General features: G+C 40.3%; 1 protein-coding gene across 1 annotated transcript in view; it reads left to right on the top strand.

The window, feature by feature from the left end:
* The window catches only part of SLC9C1 (solute carrier family 9, subfamily C (Na+-transporting carboxylic acid decarboxylase), member 1), a 99,061-nt gene extending 95,920 nt beyond the window's left edge, over positions 1-3,141 (top strand). Inside the window, exons 25-26 of the mRNA XM_008573783.1 lie at positions 822-874; positions 3,082-3,141. Coding sequence (XP_008572005.1) covers positions 822-874; positions 3,082-3,141 — 113 coding nt within the window. The remainder of the gene's footprint in view (positions 1-821; positions 875-3,081) is intronic.
* Positions 3,142-14,287: the final 11,146 nt, after the last annotated feature.

The following is a 14,287-nucleotide window of genomic DNA, read 5'->3' as shown; positions in this document are numbered from 1 at the left end:
ATCTATGTGGACACAAAATACCATCATCACATGGGTCCCCACTACTCAGGACAAAGCACATGCAAGACATGGTATTGGGCTCTTCACCATCTACTGCTTTGCCAAACCACCTCCTATTCTCATGCTCTGAAGCCTAGTCATACCAACCTACTACTGGTTCACCTGATATGCGAGATCTGATGGTCTCTCATTCTTGAGCCTTTGCATGTAATATTCCTTTTGCCTGAAACCCTCTAAAGATTCCCTTCCCCATGTCTCCCCATTCTATGAGGCTAACTTCTTCTTATCTTTAAACATCAACTTTTTCTCCAAAGAGCCATCATGGATACATCCCAAATTCACAAAACTGTACTACCTGGCTCTCCTGTGTGCTTCCACAGCTCCATATGCACACAGTCCTATTTTTAACCATGTCATAATTTTTTGTTTGTATGTTTACTGGTCTGTCTGCCCTATGAACTGAAAACTCCAAGAAGGCATGGCTCTTACCTCTTTTGCTTTCTTATGTATCCCCTTTGCTTACTGATGTGCATGGCATTTTCAGTACGTATTAATACAAAAGTATTTTGGGATGTTGAGACAATAGATGATTTTGTCTCGTTACTTTCCAAACTTTCTGCATATTTATTACACAATCCTTATAATAAAAGACTTTTAATCATTTTTAAAATAGCAACCCTTCTTCTCACCAATTGAGATTACCACCAATTTCAGATCACAGATCTTGAGTGTGAGTTGAACCTGGTCTAATTTGATAGTTGGAGTAATTGAAACAGTCATTTGTTTTAGTGGTTGAACTAACACTGTCTTTTTTGAACCAGCTTCAAATGTAATATTGAAAGAATGCATTCAAGACAAAACAAGTATTAAGGAGGTAAATTCAAAGCAATTTTTTAAAAGTTTTATTTTGTGTAGAAGAGAGTCTAGAGTTTATGGAAACTATTAATGTGCTTCGCTTATCCTGACCCTGAAGAAGTTCACCTACTAATCATTTTGTAGATTTTAGTATAAAAAGTTTCTATTAGTGCAGGGTGCAATGGAGATCATATTTATTTGGGAGGTAAATATTAGGGAAATAACAAGGAAAAACAAAGTTCAAGAGATGTCAGAATATTCATCTTGAATCACACTGGCAACCAGATGCTCCCAGGGGTAACTTCAGTGTATCTGAGCCCCTTCCATTGACCTTGTGCTGACACCTGGACAGATCTGAAGGCTTCCACTGCTACCTCAGCTATGTGTCTGGATGTTCCAGCCTGAAGGCAGTTTGACCCTGTATTCACAATGCCTGGCAACAAAGCAGGAGTTCAATAANTCTGGATGTTCCAGCCTGAAGGCAGTTTGACCCTGTATTCACAATGCCTGGCAACAAAGCAGGAGTTCAATAAGAAACATTCTAATCTAATGTATCGCAGCCTAAGCTAAGGTATTCAAAAAGTCTCACTGTGATCAATATTGATCAATATTGATTAATATTGATCAATTTCACGGCCCACTATGAACTTGGATAGGTCACTTGCTAATCTTGAGATCTTCCAAAACCTAGGCCAACTTTGCAATAAAATCCCGAGTTAAGAAACACTATAGGGTCCTGCGATTGAAACTGAGTGGAGTGAAATATAGTGAAAATACCTCACTACATCTACATCAGCCTACCTATGTCTGTGTTTTAGGGGGCTCCAGGTGTGGTAGAGAGTTTATTTTTAATTTTAGTCTTTGCCAGGTTGGTTGTATTACTCCAGGAGATGCTGATTATAATACTTAGAGTCTGAGAAATGTCTGCTATAAATACACAAGCTAGAAAATTTTGTATTTGGTTGTTAAAAATACGTTTTATATCAATGAAGTCCATTTGCTCAATTAGTACTGGGCATACGCCTCTTAGAACACATATTTCTTCTCCTCCAAGTCTCTCCTCATGAGTCTATGTGAGAGAAAGGTTATTATAGGTTCTGTGGGGGACACTGAAGATGTTTCTCTCATGCTCATCTTTAACTCGAATATGTCCGGGTTCTCTAGCCGGTTCTCTAGCCTTCAGGAGGCCAGCACTTTTCTTTAGTAACCAACTTCCCATCCCGCATGAAAGCAGAATGTCCGGTCTCTCCCTAAAGGATTTTGGAGACTTCTTGGGGAAACTTTTCCTCAAACCTTCTCCGGTTATTGCTCATTGCCTGGCAGAACAGCCTAAGGGCTAAGAGTTTGGGCTCTGGCATGAGACTCCCTGGATTTGACTCCTGGTTCCACCACATATTAGCCATGTAACCTTGGGCAAATTTCTTAATCTGCCTATGCATGACTTTCCCCATCTGTAAAACAGGGATAATAACATTACCCATCTCTGTGAAGATTACAGAAATAGAAAGTACCTTGCACAGTGCTTGGCATATAATAAGCAATCTGTTCATATGATTACCATTATTCTCTGCTCCCCGCTTCTTAACATTGTAAACTACTTCTTCAAACTTCTTTAGCTTTCCCCATATTCTCTAAGAAACACGGATACACTCACCTCTTCTAATTCTCCTAAACGCAGCTGCTACCGAAGACGAGAGAATAACAATTTAAAAAAAAGATAGGAAGAACACAAGATAAAATATTACATGACTTCTAGAGCCCACTCATTAAGCCATGTTCTCCCTAGCCCTGGCCAGCTGCCAAGCTTGTAGGATTCAGCTTAATAGCGTATTTGGGGGGATAAAAGGAGGAGCCAAGGAAGCTAACGTTCTTCCTGTACCTACTCTCAAAGAGCACTGTTTTTCCATCAATTAAAAAAAAACTGATGGCATGGTGGTTGTTAATAAAGAAGCAGCAGTGTGAAACTGGGAGTCCATTAAATGGCAGACACATCAGTTAGTGAGATATATAGAGAAACTCGTTAGATTGTGTTATTTAGTATATGTTTTTTCAACCTGATGTTAGATCCTGGCTGTGTTTCTGGGCCAGCTCCTGTGTTACTACCTCCAAACCCTTTACTTGCCACAACTACCCTGGGATTGTAGCTTTCCCTTTGCATAATGAAAAGTCCCATTAAAAGCCTCTCTTAACATCAGGCAGCTCCTTGCAAAGTGTTTTGGTCCCCAGGACAGAGCACACAATGCTGCCATTCCCAGGAGTCCCAGTCCTTGCTCACCTGCTATGTAGATCAGATTCCACACCAGCCCCACTTTATAAATCTAACCCTTATTAACAGTCTCAGAATTTGACTCCTCTCTCCTATCTCAATTTCTAGATTCAAGAGCAAGCATAATCACTTAATGAGCTCAATGAGAATACTGACATGTTTGAGGACCCCTAGAATATCCATTTAAAAGGCTGGATTGTGCAGTCCAACATAAAATATAAAGCGGAAGTCAAAACATACATATACATCTTTTAACATAAGAAGAGGCTAGAACAGATAAATCAAACTGGTTAAATTGTGGCATTAGAAGGGTGAGAGTAGGGCTGGTTTTGTTCACTTATTTCGTGTGGTTCTATTGCTCTTGTAATGAAAAACATGATTAGAGAACTATTAAGCATATTAAAAATAATTAACAGTTATCTGTTTCTTTCTACCATCCTTAATATTCAGCAATACTGGTGCTGTGAAAGGGAGTGGTAATAGCCTGACTTGAAGCTCAGTAAGTGATAATGGCTTAGGTCAGTGTTTTACCACAATGGAAAATCCCCCTCCTGATCATCCGTCCATTAAAGCACGCCTCTCCGGTTCAGCAATCTCCATGGCTTCTCGGACTCTGACTCCCAGTTTAAATCATGCTGCCACTGCTTTAAGAATGACTCATGATTCACGCTCACTAGCTCAACTTCCTTCCTTGGCCTCAGCAATCATGACCAGCAGATGTTTCTTGTAGGCGTTAAATTGATCCTCTAGTATATACTATTCTGGGTTGTAGGTGAATGTTGAAAGATTCCAAAGCTCTCTGTGGTTTTGTTTTTTCTTCCCACTTCTATTAGGAACGGCTGACAAGACTTCTGAAGACTGAAGCAAGGTACCGGTGCTGCTGTTATGAGAGGCCTCTTGTTACTGAAATACACTTCCCAACATCAAGAGAAAACAACTTCAAGTCAGATCCTGTGCAGATGCACTTGGTGCCAACCAGAAAAGAAGGTGGATCTTACCAGTTTAAAATACCTACTATTTTAAATATACAAAACATCTCAGAAAAATCTTAGAATAAGTTTTTGTCTTAGAGCCAGAAAATATTCTTACGCTACCTAGTTTGTGTATTGCTCTTAGAGCAATAATGATTTGATTTATTTGATTCATTTTATGAAAAATAAATACTGTTACAATGCAGTTTAAATTTTCTCTTGATCCAAGTATTAATTTCTGTCATACATCATTCTTCACTCATTTTGGGAGATCTCAGAGAGTTATAATAGTAAAGAATGGAAACTGGCTCAGACTAAACCATCTAACTCAGCCCTAAATGAAATTTCAGTTATCCATTTTGTTCACCATTATACTCACAACAATGAGCACAGTGCCTAGAACATAGTTTAGAAAATAGTCTTAACAGTTAGGGATTAATACATGCTTCCTGTATGCTAGGTGCATAATACATGCTCTATAGTTATGAACTAATTTAATCTTCATAACAACCCTATAAGGTAGGTACTATTATTCCCAATTTATGAGTGAGTAAACTGAAAGAGTGAGTTTAAGTAATTTGCAGAAAATTCCACAGCTATTAAGAGGCAGAGCAGAGATATGAAAACAAGTTATTATACTGTATACTCTCTCCAGTGTGGTGAGCCCCCTAAATAAATACCTGAAAAATTAATAAAAATTTAAATATATGTCTTCAGGATCAGGCTTCCACATGGGGGTCGGGAAATCTGAATGCCAAATGCCAAATAATCAGTGGTGGGCACATTTTTAGGAGCCAAGTGTAAAGACCCCAGTTGCAAAAGTGTTTTTGTGGAAAAGACAACTTTGTTTGTTCCTGTTGGGAAAGTCAATCAAACTACTACCACTTCTCTTTAAAACTAACCTCAACTGGTTTTTTTTTTTTCCAGTGATAATTACATGACAGCCATTGTAGTGTTTGAAGGATCCCATTAATGAGTAATCCTCCTCTCCTGTGTTCTGAACCAACTGAAAATTATGATGAAGAATTAAGGCAGCAATTAAAACATACACAAACTCACCATTATTACTGATTGAGCTGACATAAGAGAACATGGTTGCCTTCTTTTCCCTAGAATTGGAAAGGTTGCCCACTGTAGGCATTTATCATTAAGCTTAATAATGCATGGCTGAGGATAGTAGAAAATACAAGATTCCTAAGACAACATTCACTCCCAAAAAACATCAGGAAGAGAGAGTTGCACAAAGAATGTCCAGGCTCTGCTTTCAAATTCATGAACCTATAAACCACTGCACTTCAGTTGAAAGAATGAGGAGGTAGAGACAGGCCAGGAGTGTAGAGGCAATGGAGAGTTCAGCCCTCGGTCTAGAACAAGCATTAGGATAGGGAAGAAGTGCTCTCCACCAACAGCAGTGTCACCTACAGAAAGCGTGATATGCATTGGACTATTCTGAGTGCTTCCTCCTCGTTGGCTCATGCAAACATCAAATGAATTTTAGGAAGTAGGTAATATTATTAGCCCCATTTCACAGGGGAAATAATGGAGCTTAAGAGAATTCAGATAAATTGCTCAAAGTCACATAGCTAGATGTGATGACACAGGAACTCGAATCCTCCAAATGCTTTCAGTATAATTTGCAATGCATTTTAGGTAGTTTAGATTTTATTTGGGAAATCTGAACCATTGGAGAAAAGAAGTGTACATCCCACAATATTAGCCATTGTCAGTGTCTGACTATGATCCTGTACTTAATTGTAAACATCTCCATTTGGGAAAGCCCCCCCACAAGGCAGTGAAGTATGAAATAATCCTGGTACTATGCGTGGTGTGAATACCCACCCTCCTCAGCAGGGAATGGTGGGGGGTTGTGTGGCCAAGGCTCCACTTTCACATGAAAGAATGTAACACACAGACTTTGGCCTGAGGAGGGTGCTTAGAGCTGACTTCCATTTAAGGCTTCTGTGAAAACCCACTTACTTGCTTACAATGCCTAGAACATTATTTACTTCAAAATTTTTTAGATAAAACGCTCTCCCTGTTGGTCCTTTGACCTTTAATTTTTTTTTTTTAATTTAGCTAAATTCTTAACTTTTACAGCTCTTAAGCCTGGCTTATCTCTTTTTTTTTTCAGGTATTTAACTTACCTAATATACTCTATATTAGTTTTAGCTCTCCCTGTTGGTCCTTTGACCTTTAATTTTTTTTTTTTTAATTTAGCTAAATTCTTAACTTTTACAGCTCTTAAGTCTGGCTTATCTCTTTTTTTTTTCAGGTATTTAACTTACCTAATATACTCTATATTAGTTTTATGGATGAGAAACAGGAAACATTGCAAATAAAGAAACATTATTCCCAAGAGTATTCATTCGCAGGGAAGTGGTATGCCACCCTCCTGCCTAGACATCTCTAAGAGCCCTGTCAGTGAACTGAACAAGTTGCCATTTTTTTTTCAGGCAGTCCCCTTACTATTAAAAATAACCATCTAGCTTGGGTTGTCATTGTTTCCGACAAGTCAGTGGGGCTGTCTACTAAAATCCCTCCACAAGAAAACCCAGCCCCTAAGTTCACCCATAGAATTACTGGAACTCTGTTGCTATCTTCTCTTTAAAACCAAGTACTTCTTAATGAAGAATATGAGCAATTAATAGTTATAGTTTTCAAATACAATGCTCTAACATTAGCCAGAACTCCTAACCAGTTCTATTCTGTACCATGAGGTAAACAGGTAGAAAGTTCTACTCAGGAAAACCCCTCAATATTATCCCACCATTAGGCTTTCACCCTCTTTTGGAGGGAAGCAGAATAGGAAAGTCTTAACTTCGCTCTTAAACTTCTGGCTCTACAAGAAATCTTTGAATCACTATTATCCTCAAGGTCTCTAACCTGCCTTAGTAAGCTGAAGCCATCCCAGAGTTTGAAAGCCACATAAGAACTGAGGCAGGAATAAAATAGAGACATGCCCCAGGGAGGCTGCTCATAAATATTCAGGCTGGATCGGCCAGAGGCTGTGCACTAGACAGGACCTGAGGGGCATTAGGAGTTGCATGTGGGACGGAGAGGGTGGAGGTTGGGGGCGCGTGTGTCTCTCTCTGGCAGAGATACCTGTGCACTTTGGCATGTACTTTTGCTTGGTAATAAAGCCCTATCATGTTCCGTTTCTCTGTCTCTCCCTTTCTTTCCTTTTGCCAGTCCATGGAAGGTTCTTTCATGAACCAAGAACCCAGGTACTCAACATGGTAACAAAAACACACTCCAGACATGCAAATATACTGTACCTTACTGACACACTGGAGTGATGTAGGCCAGGGTTCAAAGCCAATATCATCTTTCAACATGTACTTTTTGAATAAAACAGTAAGTTGACAAAGTCTGTTTGAATTTATATCCTAGCTGTCTCTTACTATTGGGATGTCCTTGAGAAAGTCACATAACTTCTATGAGCCTGGAGTCTCCATCTACAAAACAGGGAAAATGCTATATATGTATAGAATTCTCATATGAATAAATAAGAAATTGTATCTAAAGCATGTAACAGAGTCCCTGGATTATTAGAAGGCTCTCAACAAATGGTTACTCTGGTTATGCTATCCTATGATCTTAGAGGTGTAGCAAAAGCCATTAATTCTACACAGTAATGCCAAATTATAGTAAATTTAAAGATCCCAACCCAAACTTCCTCTGATATCACCATCATCTGTTTACATATGTCCAGGCTTTTATTTCCAATTTAATTATACGGCTTTTCATATGTATTAGGCACTGGGGTAAAAACACTGCGAAAAATGAAGAGAATCTATGATTCATAGAGTTTGTTATTTGGGCTTGTTTGTGTGGGTGTGGAAAGGAGGTAGATTATTTAGCCCAGAGTCAGTTTCACAGCAATACATGTGTATATATTATATGTATATATTATAAATGCGCTGCTCTTTCCTGCTACCTTACACCATCTTAAATGTTCATGATGGCCGCTAACACTTCCACAGCTCACCTTCCCCATCTGGTGGCCCGAGGAAAACAGAAGCTTGAACGTCAGGGGGCAGCACCCAGCGTCGCTCACATTACAGTGGGCAGACCGACCTCCGACCCCCACCCCTACCGTGTTGGCTCCGGACTCAGAGGAGCCTTTGAACGACATGGGAACTAATTAAGCCACCCGTGGGCAGCGCTCTCAAGCTGGGTACCCAGGGTCTGAGATGTCTTCATTGACACCGGCGCTGCCCACCGTGCCCGTGCCCGTGCCGCCTGCCCTCCTGCTGCGGGCTCTCGCTGGCTGGGAGGGCGCTGAGGCCCTCGGGGACCGCGGCGGCGGCGGTGGCGGACCAGGGCTCCCGCGCGACCGCACCCCGCTCTCCTGTCTTCGTCGGCGGCGGGACAGAGGGTCTTTTAGATTGGACTGATTTTTTTCTTTTTTTTCTGAAGGTAATGGGGAAGAGAAAGGTTGGAAATAACAGTGTGTTCAACACTTTTTCAGGCTCTCTCCTCTCTCTCTCTCTCTCTCTCTCTCTCTCTCTCTCACACACACACACACACACACTTTCTTCACGTACAAAATGGCAAACCACTGGTTGTAACCTCAGATTTTCTGTACAAAGAAAAGAAGCTTTAGATAACTTGAGAGATATTCCCTAATATTTATTGTAATTATCCAGCCTGGGAAAGAAAGTGTTTTTGAGAGAGAAGAATGTTATTTCACTTCATCTTATTTACAATGAGAGTTTTCCTCAATTTTAGATATTCTTGAAATAAGAAACTCTGCCACCCTCACATCTTTCCTAGAGTTAATAATTACCTGAGGGATTAATGAGAAATTTAATGAAGCTACTGTTAGGGAAAGATAACTAAAAACAAAATCTCCTTCCACTCCAGAAAACCATTCCGCAAAAGTAGAAAAGAAAGAAAACATTTTTATTTCTGAATAAGCATTAAACCAGGCAATCCCCTAACTCTTTACAAAAACAGAAGGAAATCTTGCCCTTTTATGTAGCCACGCAGATATAACTTATTGTATACATTAGCCACACAGATATAACTTATTGTATACATTAGCCACACAGATATAACTTATTGTATACATTAGCCACACAGATATAACTTATTGTATACATTAGCCACACAGATATAACTTATACAGATATAACTTATTGTATATACATTAGCCACACAGATATAACTTATTGTATACATTAGCCACACAGATATAACTTATTGTATGCATTTTCTCAAGATAAACAATGACCAATCCTCAAATAAGGGGACTTGACAGCACCATTTGTGACACATAGTTCATCCTAAATTCTTTTGGTAATGTGTTTGCTAATTGCTTTTAAAAGAAAAAAAAATAAAAATTCTCATTTCTTTTTGATTGGAGGTAGATTTGTAATTCGAAGCCAGGGAGCCAACCGAAGTCAGGCTCCTATCCTTCCAGGCAAACTGGGAAATCTTCCTTGATGATTACATTTCAAACAGACGGCTTCCAGGTCCTTAAGGAAACATTCCTAGGTTATGAAAAAGATTTACATACATTTCAAAGAGGGAGAGAAGGAACCTACAATTTTCTAAAGCAAATGCTCTAGGAAAAAGGAGGATATCTTTTCCCTTATTTTCAACAGGGAGAATTAGGCCTCTTATATTTTATTTGTATTTGCCCTTATAGTACTAAAACTTTATAAATAATAGTATACTATGCATTGTCTTCTTGAATTGGCAGTAGCTTCCTTCCCCTCACAGGAGATTACTTTCTTCTCCTAGGCAGGGATTGTTTACCTCTTTACCCATTTTAAATAGAGAGCTCCCGGAAATCCCTCACTGAAGAGAGACTGAATTCTGCAGAGCAGTAAAGGAGCGAGGGATATGTCATCTCAAAAGATGCCAGCTTGGTATCTTGACTATTTCCAGCTAAATTGTAATTTCAGAAAGGGGAAGCTGACCCATCTTTTTCTGCATGCAACAAGCCATGATGATTTCTCTGGGAGAGGTATCCTCCCCATACCAGGACAAGAAAATAGCCTGGGAATTAGGACTGTGATAGCCCTGAATAATAAACCTCCCCAAATAACCCTTATCCTCCATTAGCTTCACACCCCCCATCTATCTCCTAGCGACTCCCCTAGAATTTACTGCTCTTAGCCGGAGTCCCTTTGTCCTGTTGTTTCTTTTCAAATCTATCATTCTTTGTCTATAAAGTACAAGGGTATCTTGCTTTAACCACTTCTTTGGACTTCACACTCCTGTGAAGATTTCCATGTACATGTAAAATGGATAAGACTCATATGCTTTCTCTTGTTAATCTATGTTGTGTTACTATGGTTCCTAGATCCTGCTGAAGAGCCCACATAAATGCGGGGGGCAGGGGGAGGGTTGTGAGGGACAGGGGGGAGGGTGCTGGGCTTCAGGTGATCTCTTCCTCCCCTACAGCAGCTACAAGAACAAGAATGATGTAGGCTGGGTCTGGTGTGGCACAACTAGTACTCCAGCTTCTCTATAGCTGTTTCTTCTGAGCCCCCTCCGCATTCGATGACCTCTATATTACTCAAGGACAAGTGATAAAATATTTTACACTTTGTTTTATTTCATTTCCAGGAGCTCCATGAGGGCAGACCTGTTTCTTCTTCGCTCACCACCGAACCCACATAGTAGGCACTCACCATACACTTATGAAGGAATGAATGAATAAATGAGTGACCAAACTAGAAACAACCATCGAATACAAGGATAATAGGAAAAATCCATGATTACTGCCTGCAAATTCATTTATTTTTTTTAACCTTTTATTTTCTACTTAGATATAATTTACATATAGTAAAATTCACCCAGGTTAGTGTACAGTTCTATGAATTATGCAAAATGCATAGTCATGTAGCCACCACACAGTCAAGACAAAGAACAACAAAATCCCCTCCTGCCCTTTGAAAGTCAACCTCTCCTCCTCCCCCTTGCTCCTGGCAAACACTGATGTGTTTTCTGTGGTTTTACATTGTCCTGAATGTCACAGAAGGTAGACTTTACATCTGGCTTCTTATACGTAGCACACTGCATTTGACATTCATTCAATCCCTTGCATACACATATTGATAGTCCATTCCTTTTTATTGCTGGGCAGTATTTTATTGTGTGGATGTAACACGGTTTGTTTAGCCATTCACCAGCTGAAGATCATTTGGGTTATTTCCAGTTTGTTTGGGTTTTTTTTTTTTTTTTTCCTTCCTCTCTTTGGCAATTATGAGTAAAGCAGATGTAAAAATTTGTACACAGATTCTTAGAGGACATAAGTTTCACTTGAGTAAATGCCTAAGAGTGGGATTGCTGGGTTGTATGGTAAGTTTATGTTTAACTTTATAAGAATCTGCCACACTGGTTTCCAAAAAGGCTGTATCACTTTGCATTCCCACCAGCAATGCAAGAGACTCTCGGTTGCTTCATATCCCTTGCCAGAACTTGATATTGTCAGTTTTTGTTTCTATTCTCAATGTTAGCCATTCTAATAAGTGTGTAAAAGTATTGGATTGTGCTTTAATTTACTTTTTCCTAATGACTAAATGTCGAGCATTTTTTCATGTATTTGCCATATGTATAGTTTATTTAGTGAAGTGTATAGTTCTTTTGGTGACTGTTCAAATATTTTGTACATTTTCCTATTGGATGTTTGTTTTCTCATGAGTGAGTTTTGAGAATTGTTAATATATTCTTGAGAGTTCATTATATATTATATTTTCTACTAGCTTGACTCTTTGTCTTAACCTTTTCTTTTTTAAAACAACGTGTCTAGGGCCGGCCCGTGGCTCACTTTGGAGAGTGTGGTGCTAATAACACTGTCAAGCTAGGGCTGGGTCTGGAGCTCACAGATCCCTCAAGCCCATTGTCCAGACTGGGTCACAAACCCTTCACACACCAGGCTGGGTCCCCAGACCCCTCACATGCCAGGCTAGGTCACCAGACACCTCACACGCAGTTCTATGAGCGAGGTAACCAGCAAAAAGTGTCCTTGGAGCCATAGGTTTGAAAGCATGGCCACATGGGATGGACACCTGAGGCCAAGTGGCAGCACCGCCCATGCACACTAACTCTACCCACATGCAACTTGTTTACAAAGAATGTGCTGCACCACCCCCAACCAGACCCAAGGTGAGAGGACCTGATTAAATTATTCTATTTTCCCAACAAACACCAAGGCCATGGGTTTGGATCCTTATATAAGGATGGCTGGTTAGCTCACTTGGGAAAGCGTGGTGCTGACAACACCAAGTTAAGGGTTAAGATCCCTTTACCAGTCATCTTTTAAAAATTAAATGAATGGGGCCGGCCCGTGGCTCACTCGGTAGAGTGCGGTGCTGATAAAAATTAAATGAATGAATAAATAAATAAAAAGTGTCTTCCTCTGACTTTTCTAAGAAAGACAAAGTGATTTAAACAATGTAGGTATCTGAAGTGGAGAAACTCCCAGGGAGTGGACCTGGGCTTCCCCAGAGGCTCACCAATCTCATTGACCGGCAGCTTCTGCTTATGGCCAACAGCCCGATTCACTCAGGCTCTGACATTTTATGACGTTCTGCATCTGGGCGCCTCTAACTCTCCTCCCCCTGGCCTCTTCCTCCTGCCTGCAGAGATACCCTTCTCCTTTTAGCTCTCTCTGCACGGGTGGTCAGAGCTACATGGTCCCTTCTCCAAGTCAGGAGCTGCCCTGTCAGAGCACAAGGCGTGCTAGGGGAAGTGGCAGAAGTGGTAAAGGGACAGAGTGGGAGACGCTGAGAGGACGGAGAGGATGGGGAACTATCTGCTGAGGGAAACCTGGTGAGTCCACACTCCCTAAGGGGGAGTGGGGGAGGTGGACGGGGCAATGCAGCCAGAAAGAGAAAAGAGGGCTGCTTGTGGGGGTGGAGGGAACTGGCTGAAGAACCTGACAAAAGTCAGTGTCCACTGTGTGCAGACACCACCTTAAATTCCTTATAGGTTTTGCCATCTCCCAGAATCACAGTGAGCAGCTGGTGGAGAATGGCTGAAAGGTGGAGGGACTTTATCAAGGAGGGTCTAAACATAGGTGAAAAGGAACAAGTTCCTGAGGGCCTGCGGAGGGGACACTCTCCTGAGCCCTTAACGCTCCGGAAGGAGCTCAAAGACACCACAACCCTTTTAGACACTATTTTAAGTTCAAAGTAAATAGCAAGTTTCCTGCCACTATGAAGTTTCATTTAGTGCACAGTCCCATGCATTTCAAAGCAGGTAAGCAGAGGTCATCTAAATAGGTAGTTGGCTTATCTTTTCCTGACCACAATTCTTCATTTTAAATGGAAGTAGTAATACAATACCTACCTTGGAAGGTGTTCATGTATGTATGGTGCTAGCATAAGGACTGACATATTAGGGTTCAATAATTAGGAGATATTCTCTTTTTTTTTTTTTTTTTGACTATCATTTTCATTAACATCAAAGCAGCCATTGTAAAAATTAGTAGCAACCAAAAACAAGGGACTCTATAGGGTATAAAGTGAGGTGGTCTAGGAAGAGTGGGCTGGCTGAAGGGGTCTTTACAGGATTCCGCTTGGAGTCCCAGATCTCAGTTCATGCCACTGGAAAGAAGAATACAAGGAAAGGAGGTGACGCAAAATGCCACTTTCCAAAAGGGAGCGTGGTTATCCTATGAAATGTCTCGTGTCCCTTCCCAAGAATCAGTGTTGTCTGAGACTTCTCCCTCACGGCCCTCATGGTCAATCTTCTACTCCAGCATTGTTCTATCAGATTATAAATCACTATTTTTATGTGGAGATGTGAGCTCCTCAAATGAAGGGATTGTTTCTTACTCATCTTTGAAGTGGTTCCTGGCATTGTTTCTGGCACATAATACGTACTCAATAAGTGTTAAATAAATGGTTGGGAACATAAAGAAATAACTGTCCTGAGAATATAAAACAAAATACAGAATGATGTGAGTGAATAAGTAGTGACTGCTGTCACATACGTCATTTGTTGGGAACATAAAGAAATAACTGTCCTGAGAATAAAAATAAAACAAAATACAGAATGATGTGAGTGAATAAGTAGTGACTGCTGTCACATACGTCATTTTGTTTTTTACAACACTGGTGTGGGGGTGAAGAATTATAACATTAATATGTATTTATTGTAAAAACAGAAAATACAGAAAGTATAAACAAGAAAATAAACTGGTAATTGCGGTTATAACTACTGATTACATTGAATG

This window comes from Galeopterus variegatus, unplaced genomic scaffold (assembly GCF_000696425.1).
Source record: "Galeopterus variegatus unplaced genomic scaffold, G_variegatus-3.0.2 Scaffold963, whole genome shotgun sequence".
Classification (NCBI taxonomy): Eukaryota; Metazoa; Chordata; class Mammalia; order Dermoptera; family Cynocephalidae; genus Galeopterus; species Galeopterus variegatus.
Note: the sequence above shows the minus strand (reverse complement) of the source record. Positions and strands in the feature narration are given on the sequence as shown.